Source organism: Schistocerca nitens, chromosome 7 (genome assembly GCF_023898315.1).
Source record: "Schistocerca nitens isolate TAMUIC-IGC-003100 chromosome 7, iqSchNite1.1, whole genome shotgun sequence".
Taxonomy (NCBI): domain Eukaryota; kingdom Metazoa; phylum Arthropoda; class Insecta; order Orthoptera; family Acrididae; genus Schistocerca; species Schistocerca nitens.
This window is the reverse complement of record NC_064620.1, coordinates 165,285,302-165,307,898: the sequence shown is the minus strand read 5'-3', so window position 1 is coordinate 165,307,898 and position 22,597 is coordinate 165,285,302. Positions and strand designations below refer to the sequence as shown.

Below are 22,597 nucleotides of genomic sequence, written 5' to 3'. Positions count from 1 at the left end.
GAAGAAAGACGATTGGGTGCTCCACCATGACAATGTGACCATTCACTCCTGCTTCGCCGTCACTGGAGTTTTGACCCGGTTCAACATGGCTACACTGCTGCAGTCACCCTATAGCCCTGACCTCACCCCCATCCACTGGATGTAGAGAGACCTGAAAGGAAAGCAGTTGACAGCGTCACAGTGGTTCAAAAGGCTTTGACGATGGTTTTGAACAGCATTCCGGTTAAGGAGTTCCAGGGAGCTTATCAGCATTGGAAATCTCATTGGTAGTGGTGTGTGGATTCTCAAGGCACCTGTTTTGAAGAATTTTAGTCCGATGTATGAAAGTATTCAATAAATTTGTGTTCTGAGACCAGTCTTGAAACTTTATTAACACTCCCTGTATCTGGAAAAAGTTCTATTCTGTGGTTGATGTTCATTGTTTCCCAGATATGAAAATCCATTGAAGCGATATTTTATGCCCACATCTGCTGCCAAATTAATTTTACTTACTAGGCATCAGGACTTAGCAGGAAATAGCAGTTCAATTGAGATGTTTCATTTTGGAGCAGGGAACAGTTTTCAGAGAAACAATTCCAAATCACTGATACCTAAACAAACTTGTCACTTTTGAGTATTATTGACCTTTTTGCTAGTATCAAAGCACAAAAATTTCCTAATTTCTCTAAGTTTAGCATATCTCTTTATATTGTATGAAAAAAGAACTTTGATCCCTAGTATCCTAACAAATATCCATTTTCAAATCCCATGGTGCACCAAAAAAAAAAAAAAAAAAAAAAAAAAAAAAAAAAAAAAAAAAAAAAAAAAGAGCATACAAAACTACAATTAATGCACCTCTTTCAGAATGAGAAATACACCATCTATTATTTTCAAGTTGCCTGTGCACTACTTTCTTTGTGTACAATTGTATATGTTTTTGCATTTTTTCATCTAGAAACAGCCTCCCAAGAACTAGCAGCACTATGAATTTTGATATTTCTCTTCATGAGTTACATTGGTCCTGCTGTCTGATGTAAAACATTTTGATCTTTTAGCTTTCAAGATGAATTAAAATACAATCAGAAATCTTCCATTCTGTCCCATCTTCTCAAAATCCCAAACATGCCTACAAAAAACAGTGAAGGTAACTGACATCTACTTCTTCTTCCCTATCTTCCTCTGTTGTATCAAATATCAAAGAGTTTCTCTTGCTGCTGTGATAGCCACTGGTGCAACTTCTGCGGATACACTGCAGTTACTTTCACTTTGTGGAGTACAATCATCACTACTAGTTTCTACTTGTATATCAGTTTCACTACCTTCAAATTCTTACTCTGAAACTCACTGCATGTGTTCTAAATACTCCAGCATTTCCATGTCTGACAACTTATAAACTATTTCGATATCTGCATAATGACTAATACACAGCAAAGCACTTTAGATATATCCGGTCAATCAGATGAGGAGCTTCAAAATGCATGGATTCATTCATTCACAAACATCTTCCATAAATTCCATCTTGAAGGAGAGTCTTCATGGATGGGCAATGAGTCAACTTATAGATTAACAGGCAGAAGCAACCACTGCATTATAGCATCACATCATTGTCACATGTTGTGCAATTGAATACCTGCAGTTAACTCAGATGACATAGCTGTGTAAAGAGACATTAAGCAGTCAAAATGATGGCTGCAATGGTTATAAGTAAACAGTGAAAATGAAAGCTGTGAATGTAGGTACAGGTCTGTAATTTCTATAATGCAATCTCTGTTCAAAAGAAATAGAAACCATAGATTTTCAAAGCCTCGTGAAAACAAATATTGTCATTATATACAAACAAAATTTCAAAATGTATTTACTGCTTACATCATTCTTGTGTTAATGAGTTTAGCTTTATTACCAGTACAGTTTTAGCTGCACTATCAGTGTTTACACATGGTTTGCCCCGTTTATGGTTTTGGACCATTGACTTTAGTTTGATAGTTCATAACGAAGTTGAGGTAGTAATTGTATCATATTGATCACTGCAACTCAACTGTTTTGAGTTTCGGCTTGCAAGTAATGGTATCATTTAACCTTTCCAGTATTCATGTTTAAAAAAAAAGTGTTTCTTTATCTTTTAGGGGCTACCTGGAGGGAAAGGAGAAAGAGGACAAAAAGGAGCAGAAGGACCACCAGTAAGTATTAGGATAAAGTAATATTTTTTCTCATGAAAATATAAGTTGTATATTAATGTTTTCTTTGTACTTCCACTTGAAAATGGCCTTTGTTGAAGAAACAATTGCCGTTATTAGTTTCCAAGCAATCACCATAGTTTTGGAGACTGAACCACCATGTTCAGCATGCTGAAAAAAATTGTATATCTTGTCCTATGACTGGAAGATAATATTAAAAGTATCTGTTAAATATCCTTCAGAAGTTTTTGTATGTATTCTTATATACAAGCACAGTTGCCCATCCTTCTCATTTACACTGTGTGCTATGAAATCAAATAGTATAAAGAGAACTTTTTGTGCACAATTGTGACTTAATTTGCAACAATTGTGGCTTAATTTGCAACAATTGTGGCTTAATTTATTTAAGATTAGATGACCCAGTAATGCTTTGCAGTTGTTAAAGATGCATGGGAACTGAATATATGTCTTAATCTGGGGTATCCCTGGGAATTGTGGCAAGATGCAATTTTTTCTTCTCATTGCGATTTTGCCCACTGTGAGTTTATGGAATGGTTTTTCTGATTAAAGTTTTTTTAAAAAAATTTGCACAACATGGAAACAAAACTTCAGAATGTACATCATATTTTATTTTTTGGATTGATCTTCTAAACTACCAATGAAAGGGCACACACAATTGATCATGGTAAAAACGTTTAAGTTGTAAATCAATTCCAATGTATTTTTATGTCTCACCTTGTGACTCCTTCACTGTTGCTGCAAACAAAACCTTGAGTCACTTAAATTGAATAGTTAAATCAGTTGGGATAATTGGTATATGATGTATGAGAGAGATCTCTCTAGGTGCTAGATCTTTGAGTACAGTGGCTTCAATGACACTGTTTCACACAATTTCAATCCGTAAATTAGTGGCATACAAAGTTTCAGACAATTCACATTGCATAGTAGTATTTTAATCATAAGCTGATAAGCTGCAAATATATCTTTCCTAAATGTACGAGTTTTTTTGTGAAAACTGAATATGGGAAATGAAACAAAACAACAGGCACATAAACAAGACTGAAAATATAGATAGGCTTTGAGAACAATGTCTATTCTCCTGGCACTGCAGATTTGTTAGGCGAGTGAGCGCGAGGAGAAAAGAGGTGGATGGGAGAGGGAGGGTTGATGGAAAGCACACAACATTTGCATTCTAGTTTATGTGCCCACTGACTAATCAGCGTCTCAATTAATACTGTGAGTGGTTACCTTCACTCCTTCCATTATGTCTGTGATTTTGATCACTACAGCACAGTGTGATACTTGCACAGGGAGTACTAGTATTTCTTAGTGCTTTTTGTGAAATCTGCTGAAGAATTATTACAAAAAAAAAGTAGGCTAAAATATATTAGTCGTTTCTCGTGTAGTGTATCCCATTAGAATTAACACTCTTTCACACTTTGCAAGTAAGTCTGCCTCCAGTTTATAAACTAAACTAATACCAACAGTATAGGTCTATAATATTGCATATCAGCCATATGCCCTTCCTGAAAACAGGATTCACTTGAACTCTCTTCTGTCAATAGATGATAGCTTGCATTTAGGGCAAGCTCTAGTAAATAGCATCTAAAAGATGAGGCACTTCTACAGAACATGCAGAGTGGAATTAAATTGGGAACATGTCATTCAGGTTTCATGCTTTCATTTGTAGATTGGAATTATTGTTGCAAAAGCATATTTATATGAATTCTTCAGGTGAATAAATTTCTGATTTCATTCAGTAAAATTTCTCCACCTGCTAATAAATTTCAAGGTAGCGTATCTACATACATCTCTTTTTAATTGTGAGTAATGCGTCCAGGTGAAGCATTAATGCATCAACAAACTGTCTTACATTCTATGGGGTCAGTTGTAAGTCATAAATGAAGTATTCCAATGTGGGTAATCTGTTTCCATTTTTTGCTGTATTTTAGTTGCAGTGCTTCTAGGTTTCACAATTAACATCACTTTTCATGCTTGTTTTAGAATTATTGCTACTATTGTTATTATGTCAAGCCTCAATAGAACACTGTGCTTAATTTTCTGAGGACCTATTCGTAATTAACAATATAACCTAGAAAAAGACTTGAAGGACGATTTCCTGTTACAGGATGAAGTCTGTGGTGTTCAATTACATGTTGTGTTTTGTTAATAATGTAGCTGTAATCAAAAGAGATGCAGTTTTCAGAAACACGCTGAAGAACAACTCTTTAAAAGCTCCTGTTTGATGTGTATTAAAGTTTTTTAGCTGTCTTACATTTGTACATCTCTTTCAAAATCTTGATGCCACCAGCAAGCTTAGTTTTATTGTACTCTTATGAACAAAAAGTGATTCAGATTTTATAATGTGCTGTTTGTAATGATGCCAATTTTTGTGGCAACAGGGACCACCTGGAAAACATGGGCTTCCAGGTATCATGGGGAAACCAGGATTCAAAGGAGACAAGGGTGATGATGGTCTACAGGGACCGGTTGGTCCTAGGGGTTTACCAGGTGCAATGGTAAGCTTAAGACAGTTACTATTTCATGACATAAGAATGCCATTGGTATGAAAGAAGTCTTTACTGCAACAGGTAACATATAAAATAGAAAAGTTAATGTTAAAATCAGCCTATGTTTCAAAGACTCTTTCAGATTTTATGTTTTTCTGATTTGAAATTATTGTCTACTTTTGGCAACTATCCACATGTCTTGTCAATATGGCATGCTATTTGCATTTAGATTTGAGAGTGCTGAACTGAAAATTTCAACCATATTTGTAGTAATATGTTTTCTAATGACAGCTGTATGTTTGGACTCAATAACATTTCCACTGGGTAGAAATTTCCCAATTATAGACAGATACAGGACTTCCCACTCAAACTGCTATGTGTAAAACAGTTTAGGGGCTGGGAATTAGTTGTAAGTCCTAAATTAAGTATTTTCTGACAGAGAAAAGAAGGTTGATGTCATGATACTTGATCAGATAGTTCCATTAGCAGGTACTTTCTTACAGTAATCAAAGGCACAATTTGATGTTTCTGTCCAGGTAAAAATTTTAATTTGGTACAGATGTTGAAATTATTAAATTTTACATTTATGTAACTCCTTTATTTATATCTACATGAATGATCACTACAACATTCAAGTGTACCATTGTTAATAAACCTTTAACATGTGATAGAAACTGTACAATGGAGGATTTGTTGTTGTAGGGTCCACAGGGATTGCCTGGACCTCCTGGAACACCAGGGCTTCCAGGATTTCTAGGACCATCAGGCCCCCCAGGGCCTCCAGGACCACCTGGCCCACCTGGTGAAAGTAATTACATTCCAAATACAATCTCACTTGATGATAACTTGGTGCGTGGTATAGCAGGCCCAAGAGGACAGTCAGGACCTCCTGGACTGGTTAGTATGGTTATACAAACACTATAAACTATCTATTTTTTGCAATCTCCTTCCCACTTCTGTTAGATACAATGCTCTTAGCTTTTCACTCTTATTGACTTGTGCATGCTGTTTTAGCAGTAATCTATGTCTTGCATACTACCCTGTCTCCCACCTTTAATCTCTCACATTTTCAAATCTTGTCCGGTGCAGTCCCCAACAATCACTCTTTCCTTCTCATCCTGTCCGGTAAGTCTCCCCTGACCCGGAGTTCTGGATGACTTTTCTGAACACTACTCTTTTTTCTAAACCTCTCTAGTTCCTTTCCATTCACCTCTCTTCCTTCCACTTCAATCCTTCTGCAGGAAGAAGGAGCGTCTGGCTCCAAAGCTTGCATAAGTAAAACCTTTTTTATATGTGTATGTGTGTTCTCTTGCCACTGTTTGATGAGTAGATTTTTTATCTATCCAATTACATTATAACTACAAACATGGATGATGTGACTTACCAAACGAAAGCGCTGGCACGTCGATAGACACACAAACAAACACAAACATACACACAAAATTCTAGCTTTCGCAACCAACGGTTGCCTCGTCAGGAAAGAGGGAAGGAGTGGGAAAGACGAAAGGATGTGGGTTTTAAGGGAGAGGGTAAGGAGTCATTCCAACCCCGGGAGCGGAAAGACTTACCTTAGGGGGAAAAAGGACGGGTATACACTCGCGCGCACACACACACACACATATATCCATCCACACATATACAGACACAAGCATATGTCTGCTTGTGTCTGTATATGTGTGGATGGATATGTGTGTGTGTGTGTGTGTGTGTGTGTGTGTGTGTGTGTGTGTGTGTGTGTGTGTGTGTGTGTGTGTGTGTGTGTGTGTATACCCGTCCTTTTTCCCCCTAAGGTAAGTCTTTCCGCTCCCGGGGTTGGAATGACTCCTTACCCTCTCCCTTAAAACCCAAATCCTTTCGTCTTTCCCTCTCCTTCCCTTTTTCCTGACGAGGCAACCGTTGGTTGCGAAAGCTAGAATTTTGTGTGTATGTTTGTGTTTGTTTGTGTGTCTATCGACGTGCCAGCGCTTTCGTTTGGTAAGTCACATCATCCATGTTTTTAGATATATTTTTTCCCACGTGGAATGTTTCCTTCTATTATATTCAATTACATTATAATATAGTGTAGGTATAGCAAATGAAATTGTGTTTATAAAAGTGCTTGACTAAATTGCCCATCATATTATGACTTTGATTTTAAGTTGCACAAATCACATCCAACAGAAAATAACTCCCAGCAGCCTTGGTGTGTAATGCAAGAGTAAAGTTAACCATATTTTTCAACATGTGTTAGTAGCTACAAAAAAAGACTGATGGAAAGTTTTTGCTACCATCTCTTATAGTTTCTGAGAAACACCACCTGGCTATTACTGGCCAATGAGCTGTGCTGCCTGATCTCTCCTTGCAATATCAGAAAATCCAAGACGAAATAAAATATTTTATTAAGACCAGTCACTGCTCACCAGATAGAGGCAGTTCCAGGCAGAGTTCATGGCTCCACCTCTTTCTCCTTATGGGTGCAAACATGCAACTTTGCATATTTTGAATGCGTTACAAGCTGCCAAAAAATGCTCTGTAGTTATCATCACAGATGTGTTACTTTATATAAAATTTTTTGGCAATATTTAATGTGACAAAAGCAACTAAGATGGCATTGTGCATGTTCACAGACTATATAAAAATTTATAAAATGGACTGAGCAGTGCTCTAAATTCTGTCTGCAGAGAGGTACAGGAAGTGAAAAATTTTCCTCAGTGTTCTTTGACATTTGTGAGACAGCACAATGCAATGCCATTGTTTACACACACACAGTTTTTCATTGGGATATGAGCCACTGCATTAAATAATTGTAGTTTGTGCACAATATCCATTAGGAAATGGGAATATGAAAGAGTAACATCTCCACAGCATATCTTCCATACTGCAATAAACAATAGCAGTAACATCACTATAGCATATCTTCCATACTGCATAGCACATGCAATACAAATGTAAATCAGATACAAATGAAGAAGCAGTAATAAATTACACATGAAAATAAAATTATAAACTATCACAGCTGACACTTTTTTGACTTTATAGTCATATTAAATAAAAAAGAGAGAATGTGAAAGAAACTAATTTTAATGAGAAACACACTTTGCAGCACACTAAAGGGTGTGGAATGTTGTTGTACCTAAAGTTTAATGTTGTCCCAAGAACACTGTAAATCTCATCAAAAATCAGAAGTATTCAATTGACATACTGAGATGGAATTATACAGTTTAGCTTAGTATCTTTAATAAATTCCAGATTTCTTCATATAATGTTGCACTATATTCACTGGTCAGGTCACTGAAAGAGAATTACTTGTAGGTTATGTTTCATACACTAGTTTAATAGTTAGTGATATGAAGCAGTCATTGCACAGTACTGTGGACCATGTCCTACAAGATATACAAAAATGGTTTAGTGCTAACAAGCTAACACTGAACGCAAAAAAAAAAAAAACTAATTATGTGCAATATGGAAAAATAAGTGAACATGACAACCTAAATTCCACCATGGAGGGCAAACAACTTGAAAGAGTACAGTGTGCAAAATTCCTGGGTATGCACATTTATGATAATATTAACTGGAAGGACCATGTGGTGAGCTTAGCACTAAAACTAAATTCAGCATGTTTTATACTTAGAATGATTTCAAGAGTTTGTAGTAATGACTGTACCAGATTAGTATATTTTGGCTATTTTCAGTCCATTACATCCTATGGGATAGTATTCTGGGGAAAAACAAATTGTCGCTAAATGAGATTTTCAAATTACAAAAACGCGCTATTCGGATAATGACCCAGAGCTCACCTCAAACACATTGTAGGCCCCTTTTTAAAGCATTGAAAATTTTAACAATTCCAGCATTATACTTTCTGAAAATGAAAACCAATACAGACTACCATAATTACGATACACGGCAATGTAAAGATCTCCACATACAAGCTGTAACAAGGACCCGAAATCAGAAACATGTATGTAATCAAGGCATCAGACTTTTTAATGCACTACCAAAACATATCAAAGAGCTGGAAAATGAGGATAAATTTAAAATAGTTATTAAGAACCACATGCTTGACAAATGTTATTACAGCATAATTGAATATCTCTGCGCAACTTTATAAGAATATATGTTTAAGTTAATGTGACAAATGAAATTACATCAGTGAATATGTCTGTCAAGCACATAAGAAATTATGTTATGAAAACACTTATTAGTTGTATATTGTATTAAACATGAATTCAACACAGATAAAAATTTTGTAAAGATATTATATGGTTGTTAAAATGTACCCTGAGAGATCCTATATCACAACTGTGATCATTGGTATGATAATAAATAAATAAACAGTAAACTAATGCAGCTACAATTGTATGTGCAAAAAGGCTGGTTAGCAAACTTGTAACGTATTGACACTAAGGAGAAGACTGCCTTGTTCATTTATTGTTTCTTAGCTAAAATGGTATCAGTATATAGGATTTAAGACTTAAGGTAAAATTTTATTTTAAAACATGAAGAAGAAACAGTCCACATATCTGGACTGAGTGTTCCTGTATATGTAATGGTCTCATTTCCTTCCAACGCATTTCAGCCAGGTGAGCGAGGTGCTGCTGGAGAGAGAGGGCCAGAAGGCCCACCAGGCCCCATGGGTATGCCTGGGAAGGATGGCACTCCTGGCCTACCAGGACCTCCCGGTCAGCGGGGACAGCCTGGTCTCCACGGCATGCCTGGACCACCGGTGTGTAGCTCAGAGACAGAATTTAAGCTATGCATATCAGCAATAATTTGGCATATGACTTGGAACAGAATACCAGAATCACCTGAAAAATATTCGCCTCCTTTTTTTATAGTGTATTATAGCTTTAATTTTTTATATACATCAAATGGTCCTGTCAATGTTATGTAAGAATTACAGTAAGTTTTTGCACAAATGTGCAGTTTTCTCACATTCAAACATGCAGTTGACAATGTCTAGGTAATGTCATATCTCCAACATATAGTTTCTAGTATGGTGACCATACCAGCTGCAACAGACAGGGCTTCTGTAGTTTCCATAAATCACTGAAGGCAAACCCAGTGCTGCTTAGGTCTTTTAGAAGGATGAGGATCAAGTCCTTCCACCATAGAAGTCTGTCTGAACTCATATTCCAACTCTAATAACCTCTGCATCTACATCTATACTCCACAAATCACTTGATGGTGTGTGGTGGAGGGTATTTCTGGCACCACTAACTGATCCCCCATTCCCTTGTTCCATTCCTGAATGGCACATGGAAATAATGATTGTCATCTGACCTCAATATTATCTTTAATTTCTGAAATTTTCTGGTTGTGGTCATTTCGCCAGATGTATGCGGCAGGAAGTATACATTGTCCAACCCTTTCTGAAATGTACTCTCACAGAATTCCTACAGTAACCTTCTCCGTGCCCCACAGTGCCTCTCTTGTAATGTCTACCACCGAGTTTGTTGAGCATCTCCATAATGCTATCATGCCGAACTAAACAATCTCATGATGAAAAATGCTGCTCTTTATTGGATATTGTCTACCTCCTCTATTAATCCAATTGGATAAGTGGATAATGGTCTCAGACTGATGAGCAATATCCATGAATCAGTCTAGCAAGTATTTTGTCAGCCATCTCACCTTCCTGTTCTCTGCATTTGCCATCATGAGCAGTTCTACCACAACCACCACCACCACCGTAACCTAAGGTAAGTGTTAATTTTTTGTGGTGGTGCAACTGGTGTACACTTTTCAAGTTAGGAGGTAAATTTTTATGGCTATTCTGCCCATGCCCACATACTCTGTAATGACACAAACACTTAGACAGACAAAAGCAAAATGTAAGTTGAAATTTTAAATTTTGTCTCCAAATATTCCTTCATGAACAAAACCAAATATTGTTGCCAACATTCCACTGCCACATCAGTCAAATATAATTTGCAAGTGAATTACCTTCATTCTTAACTAGATCCTTGAGTATAAAACTGTTCTTAATGAATAGAAAAGAGAAAAGGTTGCAGTCTTCTACAAGAAAAGTGGTAGACTTTATTTTCAAAATTACCATCTTAGTAATTCATCTCAGTTTCTGGAAAATTCTAGAATACATTCTGAGTTCAGACATAATGATCTACCTGAGACAAAATTATTTTAAATAGATATCTGACATGGATTGCAAAAACACCAGCTTGTAGGTCTCAATGTATGCTGTCAGCAGCCAATGCAGAAAAAACTTTCAATTCATTGCTATACTAACCAAGTAAAGTAGAAAAGTGGTGAGAGTGGACTCTGCCTCAGGAGAACTGGGGTTCAAATCTCCCTCCGGTCATTCAGATTTATGTTTTTCATGATTGCCATATATCACTTAAGGCCAAAAAACAAACATCTAGAGGCTGAATTTATCCAGTGGTTGTAGGTGGTATGAGCTACAACATCTTACACTTTTCAGGAGGGATAGTTTGCTCATATGGAGTATGATTTTTATATGCAGACCAGGAATCAAGCAATCCAAATTATTTTGACCAGCTATTGGCAGAAAATGATACTCATACCATAGTTGTAGTTCTCTTATGCCCATTTTTCCCACTCTTGCTTGCTGTGACATAAATATTCCCTGCTGCCCTTGCAAGTTCACGCACATGAGAAAGAATCACAGGGGGCAGAGCACCTCCATCTTCTCACACACAATAAATAACTTTCAAGCCAATTTACCATTCAGATTCTCGGTCGGCATAATTTTATGTGAATAACACTAAGGCATTAATGTTAGCTGATGTTGACACAACTCTCTTGATACCTCTAATTTCCAGGGTTCCTTTTAAATATATTTCCTTTTCAAATCCTGATTGATTGAAGTTAAAAATAAAGTCCCTACTAAATGATTGGCTAAGTTTGTTTATCTCATCTACAAATATTTGGGCCAATTTTGCAGCTTGCTGTGCATCGTCAAGTTTATGCTTTGTTTGAAATTTCATTATCTTATATCTTCCAATTCTATGGCACTGTTTGAAGTTATGCAACCATCCACTGCTTCCCTTGAAATTACTGTAACCTATGTCATGTGCAATCTGATGTGAGTAACATAGTAGGTCACTATCATGCACATCCTGTTAATTGTATCGAGAATTCTTGAAATGTACGAACACCAGTTTTTGTAACAAATGCACCTTATCTTTCTGTGTGTATCCATAGCTTTTTGTATGCACTACACAGTTATATTGCTGTGGCCTTATTCAATATCTGTTCACAATTGTTTTTTCACTATGCTGTGTATGATCTTCAATGCACTTAATTATGTTTAGTACTTGCCCCTTGGACAATGATTGTCCTTGACTACGTTTCACTGGAGACATGATTTGTGGCTCTCTGTCCCACAAGAATGATGACCTACATGGCTTGACACTTGTTAAGCATGTATCGTCGTCATTGCACTCCTCTGTACATTGTCCACACAGTCAAGCGTGTACAGCACCACACATTCCACTGACTAATCTTGCAGGAACACTAGTATTTTGTCTACCATTTCTTGAAATTCCTTGGATTCCTTGCTGATGAAATGTCAGTTTCGGCAACTGTTGCTGTAGTATAATGCAATGTTGCTCTACCTATCATTGCCATTGCTCTGCTTTGTATCAACGCCACTGGCACTGTAGCACTGATGAGTTACTCATTGACTAGGCAGTTCAACTATGCTCTCAGCCTCATGCTGTGTTCGCCATTGGATACCTCCAGTTCCACCCCCTGTTGCTATTAGCAGGCAATGTGGTGGTTGCATGGTAGATAATATGTGGGGCATTGAATACTGTAAACATCATTGGCCTTTTGCAATCTCGCACTCAGGGGATTCGTGGCAAGTGTTCTGCCAATAAAACAGTCTTCGGTTCACCTGCCCCATAACATTATCTATATGAGTGTTCTAGTTTAAGTTGTTCATAATTGTAAGTCATAGGTACTTATTCAACTAACAGTCTTTAGATTTGACTGATTTAACATGTAACCACAATTTAATGCATTCCTTGTAGTACTCATGTGGATGACCTCTCACTTTTCATTATTTAGAGTCAGTTGCCACTTTTTGCAACATAGAGATATCTTGTCTAAATCATTTAGCAGTTTGTTTTGATCTTCTGATGTCTTTACTAGATGGTAAATGACAGCATCATCTGCAAACCATCTAAGAGGGCTGCTCAAGTTGTCTCCTAAATCACTAAATATGATTAGGAACAGCAGACAGCCTGTAAAACTACCTTGTGGAACATTAAATATCATTTCTGTTTTAATCAGTGACTTTCCATCAGTTATGAATTACGAACTGTGGCCTTTCTTACAGTAAGTCACAAATCCATTCCACAACTGAGGCATACAATATGATTAGAATTCACCTATGAGCAACAGCATCAAAAGCATTTAGGAAATCTAGAAATACGGAACCAATTCGGGATCCCTTTTCAGGAACACTCCCTATATAATGTAAATAAAGAACTAGTTGCATTTCACAAGACTAATTTTTCTGAATCCTTGCTGACTATTTATCAACAGACTGTTTTCTTCAAGGTAATTCATAATGTTCAAACACAGTATATGTTCAAAAATCCTAATGCAAATTGACGTCAGTGATATGGGTCTGTAATTCAGCAAATTACTTCTATTTCCATTCTTGAGTTTTGGTGTGACCTGTGCAACTTCCCAGTCTTTATGTACGGATCTTTTATTGAGCAAGTGGTTGTATATGACTGCTAAGTATGGCAATATTGTATCAGCATACTCTGAAAGGAATCTAATTGGTATACAGTCTGTACTGGAGGATTTACTTTATCAAGTGATTTAAGGTACTTTGCTACACTGAGGATATCTACCTCTAAGTTACTCATGTTGGCAGCTGTTGTTTATTCAAATTCTGGAATATTTATTTCATCTTCATTGGTGAAGAAATTAATACCCACATTAATAACTTACCAGGAAATATTAGGTGCTGTTTTAGACTTCCTGCAGATTATGATGCAGCTATGGCAAAGAGTTATTTGTTTAAAATGTAAGTAATACCAAATCCACATGTGGCTTGTGATTTCTGAATTGGGGAAGTCTGTTAATCTGTTACCATTATAGTCAAATCCCAAGTGCTGGAGAGGCCTACCTATTTTTCCCCCTCAGTTATGTCTCAAGATACAGGTTTTTGGCAGTTTTATTGAGTGCATGTACTGCAAAAACGATCAAAATGTTCCTGAAGTAATGGTAGTAAAAATTATCATAAATAACATTCTTTATGAAGCAAATCCAAGTAGCAAGCAAGGAATTTCTTAGCAACCGAAAGTAATAACACATCTCTCATACCCTTATTTTATCTAACCCCTCATGAAACTCTCGCTAGATAGTGACACTCAAATGTTACTGTATACTGTTGTTCACGTCATGTAAGAAGGCGGCCCAATTTTCAGACATTCTGCACATCCCCCTTCGCTAGCCACTGGTGGCCAATAATATTCATTCTCTTTCCGAGCAGCTAGCAGAGAGTTATGGCTAGAGAGCGAGAATCTAGCTCCTACATACTGCACTGTTGCCGTACTTCATGACAACCGCATTATTCATTCAACTATCAATTTTTTTGTTTCCTTTTTTTTCTTGCAGCAGTATAGCTGTGAATATGTATCTTGTAAATGTTCAAGTGAGATTTAAAAAAAGGTCAGGTGACGATAATAAATGTGAAGTGCTTCACAAGCAGACGAGGCGGATTATTTCCCCATTTATAACTGTTTCAAACATGATTTAAAAGCAGGTCTACTACTGTTGACATTGGAAAACACAAGTATGGACTCCTGAACCATGTGGTGTTGGCCAAGAGAACTGTAAATAGAATTGTAAAGGAAAGTGTCAGAGCTGTTGAAACCATAGAAACAGTTGGTTTTGTGTCGCCTAGAAAGCATCAAAATCGCCAGGAACCTGTAACACAAATGGATAGTTTTAGCAACAATGTTTTAAAGTGCTCCATGTGGATGATGAATGCCCGACATAACAAAAACATGTTACAGTTATGCAGGCTTCAGTGGTAAGTGCTTCACCAAGGTAAAGAATTTTAAAAGATGTTGGTTCAGATATGTTAAGAAGAAAGTTTTTAGTTCAAAGAAGTGACCTAGTTGCAGCATGAACTATATCTAATATAAAGATCCACGATACAAGAGAAGGAGATAGTTCAACAGTGTATTACCTTGATGAAACATGGGTCAATTAGAATCATTTCAAGAAGATCTCCTGGAAAATGAGTTATGGTACTGGCAGTTTTAAAGTTCTCACATGGATAGGTTCTCGGATAATTATTCTGTGTGCTGACTCTTCTTCTGGTTTTATTTCCGAGAATAAACTTGTATTTATGTGCAAGAAAAACAGCAGTGATTACCATTTGGCAATGAATGCTGTCAGTTTCATGACGTGATTCAAAATTCTTGTCATACCTTGCTTTGAAGTCAGTCATTGCCAGTTATAATTCAACTCTTATAGAGAAAAAATCAAGTAGAAACACCAGAAAAGTTGATATTTTTCCCCAGTTTAAAAAAAAATTTATTAAGCACCGTGTAAACCAGACTCATGCTGATCTCCTGCAGCTTGTTAATTTATACTGTACAAGTCGCATGACAGAACATACAAACTTGAATTCCTTGCATGTGAATGGGATCACACAGTTTTGTGTTTACCCATGTGCCCCATGGAATTAATTTGGGCAAAGGATTTCAAGGCTACATGGGAGAAAAAGAAAAAAAAATTCAAGATAACATACAGTGAATTGCTTTTGCATGAGGCAATAGACAATGAGGCAAGAGACAACATCCCGCCTGTAGCGTGGGCACAGACTGTGTAGCATGCTGAAAAGCTTCACAATAAGAATTTGACAGGGATATGATGATGGATATAAGTCTTGAACCTGTCATTGTAAATTTAAAATCAGATTGTTCAGAAACAGACTCAAATAGAAGTGATGATGGTATTATGATGTAGACTTTGGAACAAAGTAATTATATTTCTTAGTTTTAAAGACTTGTGGTTTAAAAAATGTGTTTGTCAACATATCAGTTGCATACATAATAAGGAGAACTTCCTAGCCTTTTTTATTAGTACTTTGTAACCTTTTAATTATGCAGACTATAATGTTCAACATATTGCCCAAGGAGAAGTTACGCTTCTCCCACCTTGTTGTAAACCTCTGTCATTTTCAAGGCATGAACTGGATAAGACCTTAAAATGACAGTAAATGTTACCTGTCAAGATATCGGTGGTTTCTGATGTTATTGGTCAGATTTCCTGGAATTATCCGCAGATGACAGTTAATTGTTTGCTTGTTCAATTGATTATAAATGTGTTCTCTCACTGTAATATCGAACATGTTAGCTTACACTCATAATGCCCATTAACAACAAAAAATATGACAACTTACTGACCATTTTCATGATAGTCTTTTAGATTAGTCTTTTCTACCACTAATTCTTTTTTACACGCAGTGATTACACGTAACTATTGTCAAACACACACACACACACACACACACACACACACACACACACACACACGTTACACATTTTAAAAAATATGCTATTGAGCAGAAGCAATTGTCAAGCAGATATAATGATTTTGGTTTATGCTTGAAGTTAATTTTGTTGTGTATTAAATTTTTACTTATAATGCTGTTCAAATTGCAATAAATGGTAATTATTGCAAGGAGTTTCAATGTCATTTTGAGAAAAATAGTACTTCACATCATCACAAAGCTGTGTGAGCATGTATAATGCAATGTACGATATGCAAACGAGCCTGACTGTTATCCTCAGCAATGCAGTTCAGCAATGTGGACTTCGTTTGCTCGCTCTCTGCTGCCACGCATGCGCAGTTCTCATCCCCTCGCCCTTCTTTTCTGCTCTGCCTCTATGCACAGAAGCACCGTCCTAGGTGACGTGGGCTTTAGTGCACTCTAGCAACACTTCCACAAATTTAATGTGCCTTTGCTACAGTGGACAGAATGGCCAATGCCAGTAACAAAAGAGAACCATTAACAGTATCGAAACTGAAACATCAAAGCATAATAGAGATGTACAGAGGTAGGGATTTGATAGTGAAGGTTCCGGCACTGTTGAGTTCCCTTCATTGTAAGCACCAAAATGTGATGATTGTGGGTACGTCCATAGACTCCCTTGTGATCAGCTAGTTGAGCCTCTGAGAACCCTATAAGAGCTGTACTCCATAAAAGATATGCCCCAAAATTTGTGCTACTTGGAGCTAACTGGCACTTCAAAGTACAGCTAAAAGAATAGCAACTAAGTGAAAAACATCATTAACTGTAACAGTTGTAAAAAAGTTGAGTGTCATTGTGTCATTCTGTATCAAAAATATTTGAAATGCTCTCTGAAATTGAAATTTATCAATACATATACTGGGAGAAAAACACCACTGACAAACTTTCAGAGGCTGTTCAGGGATACCTTCTGAACATTTTAATATGAGGGATACATGGTCTCTGGCAGCTCACCACAGTGATTATGATTTATTAGGATTGTTACTGCAATCATACTTGTCTCTGTGAAAATACCTGTACAATAGTGAAGAAGCCTCTAATATGTGATAACCAAATATATGACAGACAACACAGTAATGCAACAACCCTGACACAACACTGTACTGTGATGTGGCCGCCATCACTGTGGGAACAGCTCTGCATAGAGTTCTTCCATTGCACAATTTTAAACATGACTGACAGCAGGAACCATAAATAAATTTTTAGTATATAAAGTATGTAACCAACTGGATGCATAAGTTTAATATAAAAACCTTGACCAATATCGTTAAGTGTACCACTAAGGGTATCTTCCTGAGAGGAAAAATCACCTATAATATTTTAAACATGTTATAAAATAAACATCTAAAATATTTAATAATTGACAACATTAAAAACAAGAGCATGGAATAAAACTGTCGCTTACATAGATTACATGACATTAAAATTGAAAACGTATGTAATGAGTTAAGGAGCTCAAGTCAAACAACAGAAAATATGGAGTAAAGTCCTCCACCAGAAACAGTAAAAATTATCACAAAGGTACAGCTTGTTAAAGAGCAGACATTGGACTGAATATGTGACAACTACACTGAAGAGCCAAAGAACTGGTATAGCTGTCTAATGTCGTGTAGGGCCCTCACAAGCATGCAGAAGTGCCGCAGCATGACAGGGCGTGGACTCAACTAATGTCTGAAGTAGTTCTGGAGGGAATTGACACCTGGAATCCTGCAGAGCTGTCTATAAATCTATAAGAGAACAAGGGGATGGAGGTGTCTTCTGAACAGCATATTGCAAGGCATCCCAGATAGGCTCAATAATGTTCGTGTCTGGGGAGTTTGGTGGCCAGCAGAAGTGTTTAAACTCACACCATACAGAGCCTCTACCAGCTTGAACAGTCTCCTGCTGACATGCAGGGTCCATGGATTCATGAGGTTGTCTCCTTCTCCGTACACATCCATCTGCTCAATATAACTTGAAACGAGATTCATCCAACCAGGCAACATGTTTCCATTCATCAACAGTCCAATGTCAGTGTTGATGGGCCTAGATGAGGCATAAAGCTTTGTGTTGTGCAGTCATCAAGGATACACAAGTGGGCCTTTGGCTCCAAAAGCCCATATTGATGATGTTTCATTGAATGGTTCACTTGCTGACACTTGTTGATGGCCCAGCACTGAAATCTGCAGCAATTTGCAGAAGGGTTGCACTTCTGTCATGTTGAACGATTCTCTTCTGTTATCGTTGGTCCCGTTCTTGCAGGATCTTTTTCCGACTTCAGTGATCTCAGAGATTTGATGTTTTACCAGATTCCTGATATTCATGGTACACTCATGAAATGGTCATATGGGAAGATCCCCAGTTCATCACTACCTCAGAGATGCCACGTCACATCGCTCGTGTGCCACTATAACACCACATTCAAACTCACTTAAATCTTGATAACCTGCAATTGTAGCAGCAGTAATCGATCTAACAGCTGTGCCAGACACTGGCTGTCTTATATAGTTGTTGCAGACCGCAGCACCGTATTCTGCCTGTTTACATATCTTTGTATTTGAATATGCAAGCCTATAATAGTTTCTTTGGCACTTCAGTATAGTTACAATGCCAGGTAAATGTGGTGTAGAGCAGGCTACTTACGGGATGCTAGTAGCATGATAAACACTCAACTGTGTTGAATATGCAACTGTTACAGTAATATATCGGTAGGGAACATATTTAAACATTTTAAACAAAATAAATGGTATGTACTATAAAACAAAGAAGTAAAATAATTTTTATAAAAATGACTACGACAGTATGTAGCAAAAATACCAGTATGAAATTTTCGCTCTGCAGCAGAGTTTGTGATGATATGAAATTTCTTGGCAAATTAAAACTGTGTGCTGGACCGAGACTCGAACTCAGGACCATTGCCTTTCTCAAACAAGTGTTCTACCTACTGAGCTACCCAAGCATGAATCATGATCCATCCTCACGGCTTTACTTCTTCCAGGACCTTGTCTACTAAATTCCAGACTTCACAGAGGCTCTCTGATGACACTTGCAAGGCCTGCTCTCATTGGTCAGTAGAGCACTTTCCTGCAAAAGGCAAAGGTCCAGCACACAGTTTTGATCTATCAGGAAGTTTCATGAATAAAATGATTAATTACAAATATGTGCTGAGAATAAAGAACATACTGTAGCGGGATTTTATCATGATGTTACAATGAGCAACAAGGGGGAGGTATGTTTTACACAAAATCTGCAAAACAGAGTGTGGTATACAATGCCATCTGGAGTGCTATCAGTAAAGAAGTAAGGAAGTACAGAGTTGATAAAGGAAAGGGATAAACAACGTTTCTGAGTGAAAGTAAATGGAAACATGAACCAAAGCAGCATATAGTTATGAGCAGTGGCTTAAAGGAATTAAAGAAACTTTTGTTTCATAACTGTAGTTATTTGTTTAATATGAGGCCATCATTACTGACCACATGTCTAAAAATCTCAAGTTCTTTCAATACATCAAGTTTCCACCCTTTCTTCTCTATATGTAGAACTATCATTCCATCTGCTCCTTTGGATTATGTCATGATATTAATAAATGCTCTGCGAAAGTAGAATGATGAACATTAGTACTTTTCTTCCCTAGTAAGTGTTCCTTATATCTTCCGTTAAAAGCCCTACCAGTTCGTCTGATGTAAGATGCCAGGCATCTACCACATGTAATTTTGTAAACTCCTGAAATATGTAAAGGTTCATCTGAATTTTTTAAAGTATGGATTAAATATTATTAATTTTTTGTAAACTATTATTTGTGAAGAAAACAGCTTTGCAGTCACACTTTTTAATCAATACTCATTGAATCCTGTACAATACATTACCTAAGTGTTGTGTGACTATAGGGTGATGAATAAGTGAATAAAATAAAGCTGTCTTATGGGACTGACTATGTGTTGAATCTGAAGACACTACCTGACCAGTACTCATTGCCTTATGGGAGACATCAGAAGTTAATCATCTGCTACAGCAACATTTAGATCCAAATAATTTAGCTCTTGTTTTTCATTTTGTAACTCACCAGTGAAACTAATTTCCTTATGAAGATTATGAAATATTTCAAAGAGTTTTTTAACCCCTTCATTAGTTGCATTGTATATAATAAAAATATCATCTACATACCTCGAGTACAACTGAATGCCTAATTCTGAGGCAGCATAACTTTGGAAAAATTTCTCTTCTAGTGAATTTATAAAAATGCCTGCTAGAAGACCCGCTAACAGGTTACCCATTGTAAGCCCATATGGTAGTTAAAAGTTTTCCATTAAATTCAAAATAGTTGAATTTAACTACCACTCTCAGTAACTGTATAAGGCTTTTTTAAAAGCACACAGATTTTTCTGCACAATTTCTAATTTTGTTTGAAGTGGTACATTAGTGTACAAATTAGTAACATTGAATGATATTAATTTTGACTCTTGGTCACAGTCCAAGTTTTTAATTTTATTCACCAAGATCTGACTATTTGCTACAATCATTTTGGAAGATATATGATTTTTAAATCTGTTCATAAACAAACCTAGCTAATTAACGGTACTTGGTGCTAATACTGTTCACAGTTGGATTAACTGGGTGATTAATTTAATAGATCTTGAACTGAGAACGTAGCCTGGGAACTTGTGGCTTCATGTTAGTCATTTGTTTCTTATGAAATGCTTTTAACAGGCTTTTTGCATCACTTACTGAGACCCTGATTTCTTATTCAAGGTGGACGTGGAATCCTCTTTTAGTTTAGAAAATTTGTTTTCCTCAAACAAGTTTAAAGTTTTAGAAATATATTTATCTTTACTGGCAACAATTACAGCATTAGCTTTATCAGATTTTGTTATAAAGGCTCTGTTTTGCTTTAGTTCAGCATTAATATTTTTAATTATTTTCTAATGTTTATTTTATGGAAACTGATCATTAGATTAATTTTTACTGAAAATGTCACAGACATCATGAAATAGTCTAACCTGCTGGGAATTTTCCATTTTTATATTATTGAGTCCAATCTTAAGTTCAGCAGTGAAGTTTTCAACTACATTTGGATCTGTAACCTTAAGTATTACATTCTATTTGAGTCCTTTCTTAAAGAGGGTATTCTCCTCTTCTGTAATTTTTATTTGTATTTTATTTAGCACTCAACTGAAAAATTTGTTTTCAGATTTATGAAAGTCAACGTCGTTACAACAATTTGCTACAGGAATAATGCTGTCGAGTATAACTAATCTCTTTCATACATTACATTTTTGCACTTATTTAACCAATCATTGATCAAGTCCCATATCATGTCTATTTGAAAAATAAAATGCTCATAAAACACTTCTGTTAGCTCTAAATACAAGTAATATGCCTCCTCAACTGAAATATTTTTCTTTTTGTGCAGTGAACTGACTTGAACAGAAATAGTTTTTGGAATCGAACTTTTAAATGCTTTGATTATTTCTTGCACTGCTTGACATTAAGCAAGGATCTTATATAGTTCATTAGCAATCCCATTTATTCATGCCATTTATTAAAACTGATAGCCTTACCAGTGTTAAGTATTTTTCTTCTGACTTCTTTGTATTTTGGTAATAGTCTTGGATAATGGGCAGGTAAAATCTCACAACTTTAATCATTGCTGACATCAGCAACCGAAAATAAAGTTTCAATATAAAACTTGCTTCAGATGTATTGTGGAAATGAAAAGTACTATTGATGTGTGGTTTTCACATAATGGATTGGTAATCAGGCGCTTGTATTGTTAGCCAGTAAATAGACTGTAATAATACTTAGAAAGTGTATTTTTTGTGCAAACACATGATTTTTTAAATGGAACAATGCTTATTGGCATTAACATACTAAAAGTAGGATAATTAGAATTTCAGTGGTGTTTGTTGAAGGATTCTAGTACAGGTCATTTATGACATACCGTATTTTGAAAAGTTTAAAGACCGACATTTGTTCGTGCCATTCGACGTGCATAGTTGCTAGGTATGATGTTATGTTTGCTTACAATGTGATTGTGTTACTTGTGTGCACTGCAACTTGCTAATCAGTTAGTGTTTGACAGTCCGAGCAGTAGGTGGTGAGTGGACAGTGGGATTTACCAGTGCAGAAAAAGCTGATTTGCTCATGGTACATGCAGAGTGTAGGATGAATGGAGTTCATTCTCATATGGTGCATGCGCCAAGATATCGCAACAGATGTCAACCATCTCAGCAATTATTTATCAACCTCTTCAACCAGTTATATGAAAGTGGCAGTGTAACACTAGACAATGTAACAGAAGGAAACAAGTGACAACAGAAGAGGGGGAAATTAATGTTCTTGCTGCTGTTGCAGGTGATCCACCTGCTAGCTCCAGCACAATCACACGGGGAGGTGTGCTATGCATTCTCCATCAACATAGATTCCATCCCTAT

The 22,597-nt window shown here is 36.5% G+C and overlaps 1 protein-coding gene across 3 annotated transcripts in view; it reads left to right on the top strand.

The window, feature by feature from the left end:
* Positions 1–22,597, top strand: part of LOC126194725 (collagen alpha-1(IX) chain-like) — a 419,736-nt gene that overhangs the window by 342,482 nt on the left and 54,657 nt on the right. For all 3 annotated transcript variants that reach the window (XM_049932976.1, XM_049932975.1, XM_049932977.1), the window contains 4 exons: positions 2,103–2,156; positions 4,556–4,672; positions 5,366–5,560; positions 9,222–9,368. In XM_049932976.1, coding sequence (XP_049788933.1) covers positions 2,103–2,156; positions 4,556–4,672; positions 5,366–5,560; positions 9,222–9,368 — 513 coding nt within the window. The remainder of the gene's footprint in view (positions 1–2,102; positions 2,157–4,555; positions 4,673–5,365; positions 5,561–9,221; positions 9,369–22,597) is intronic.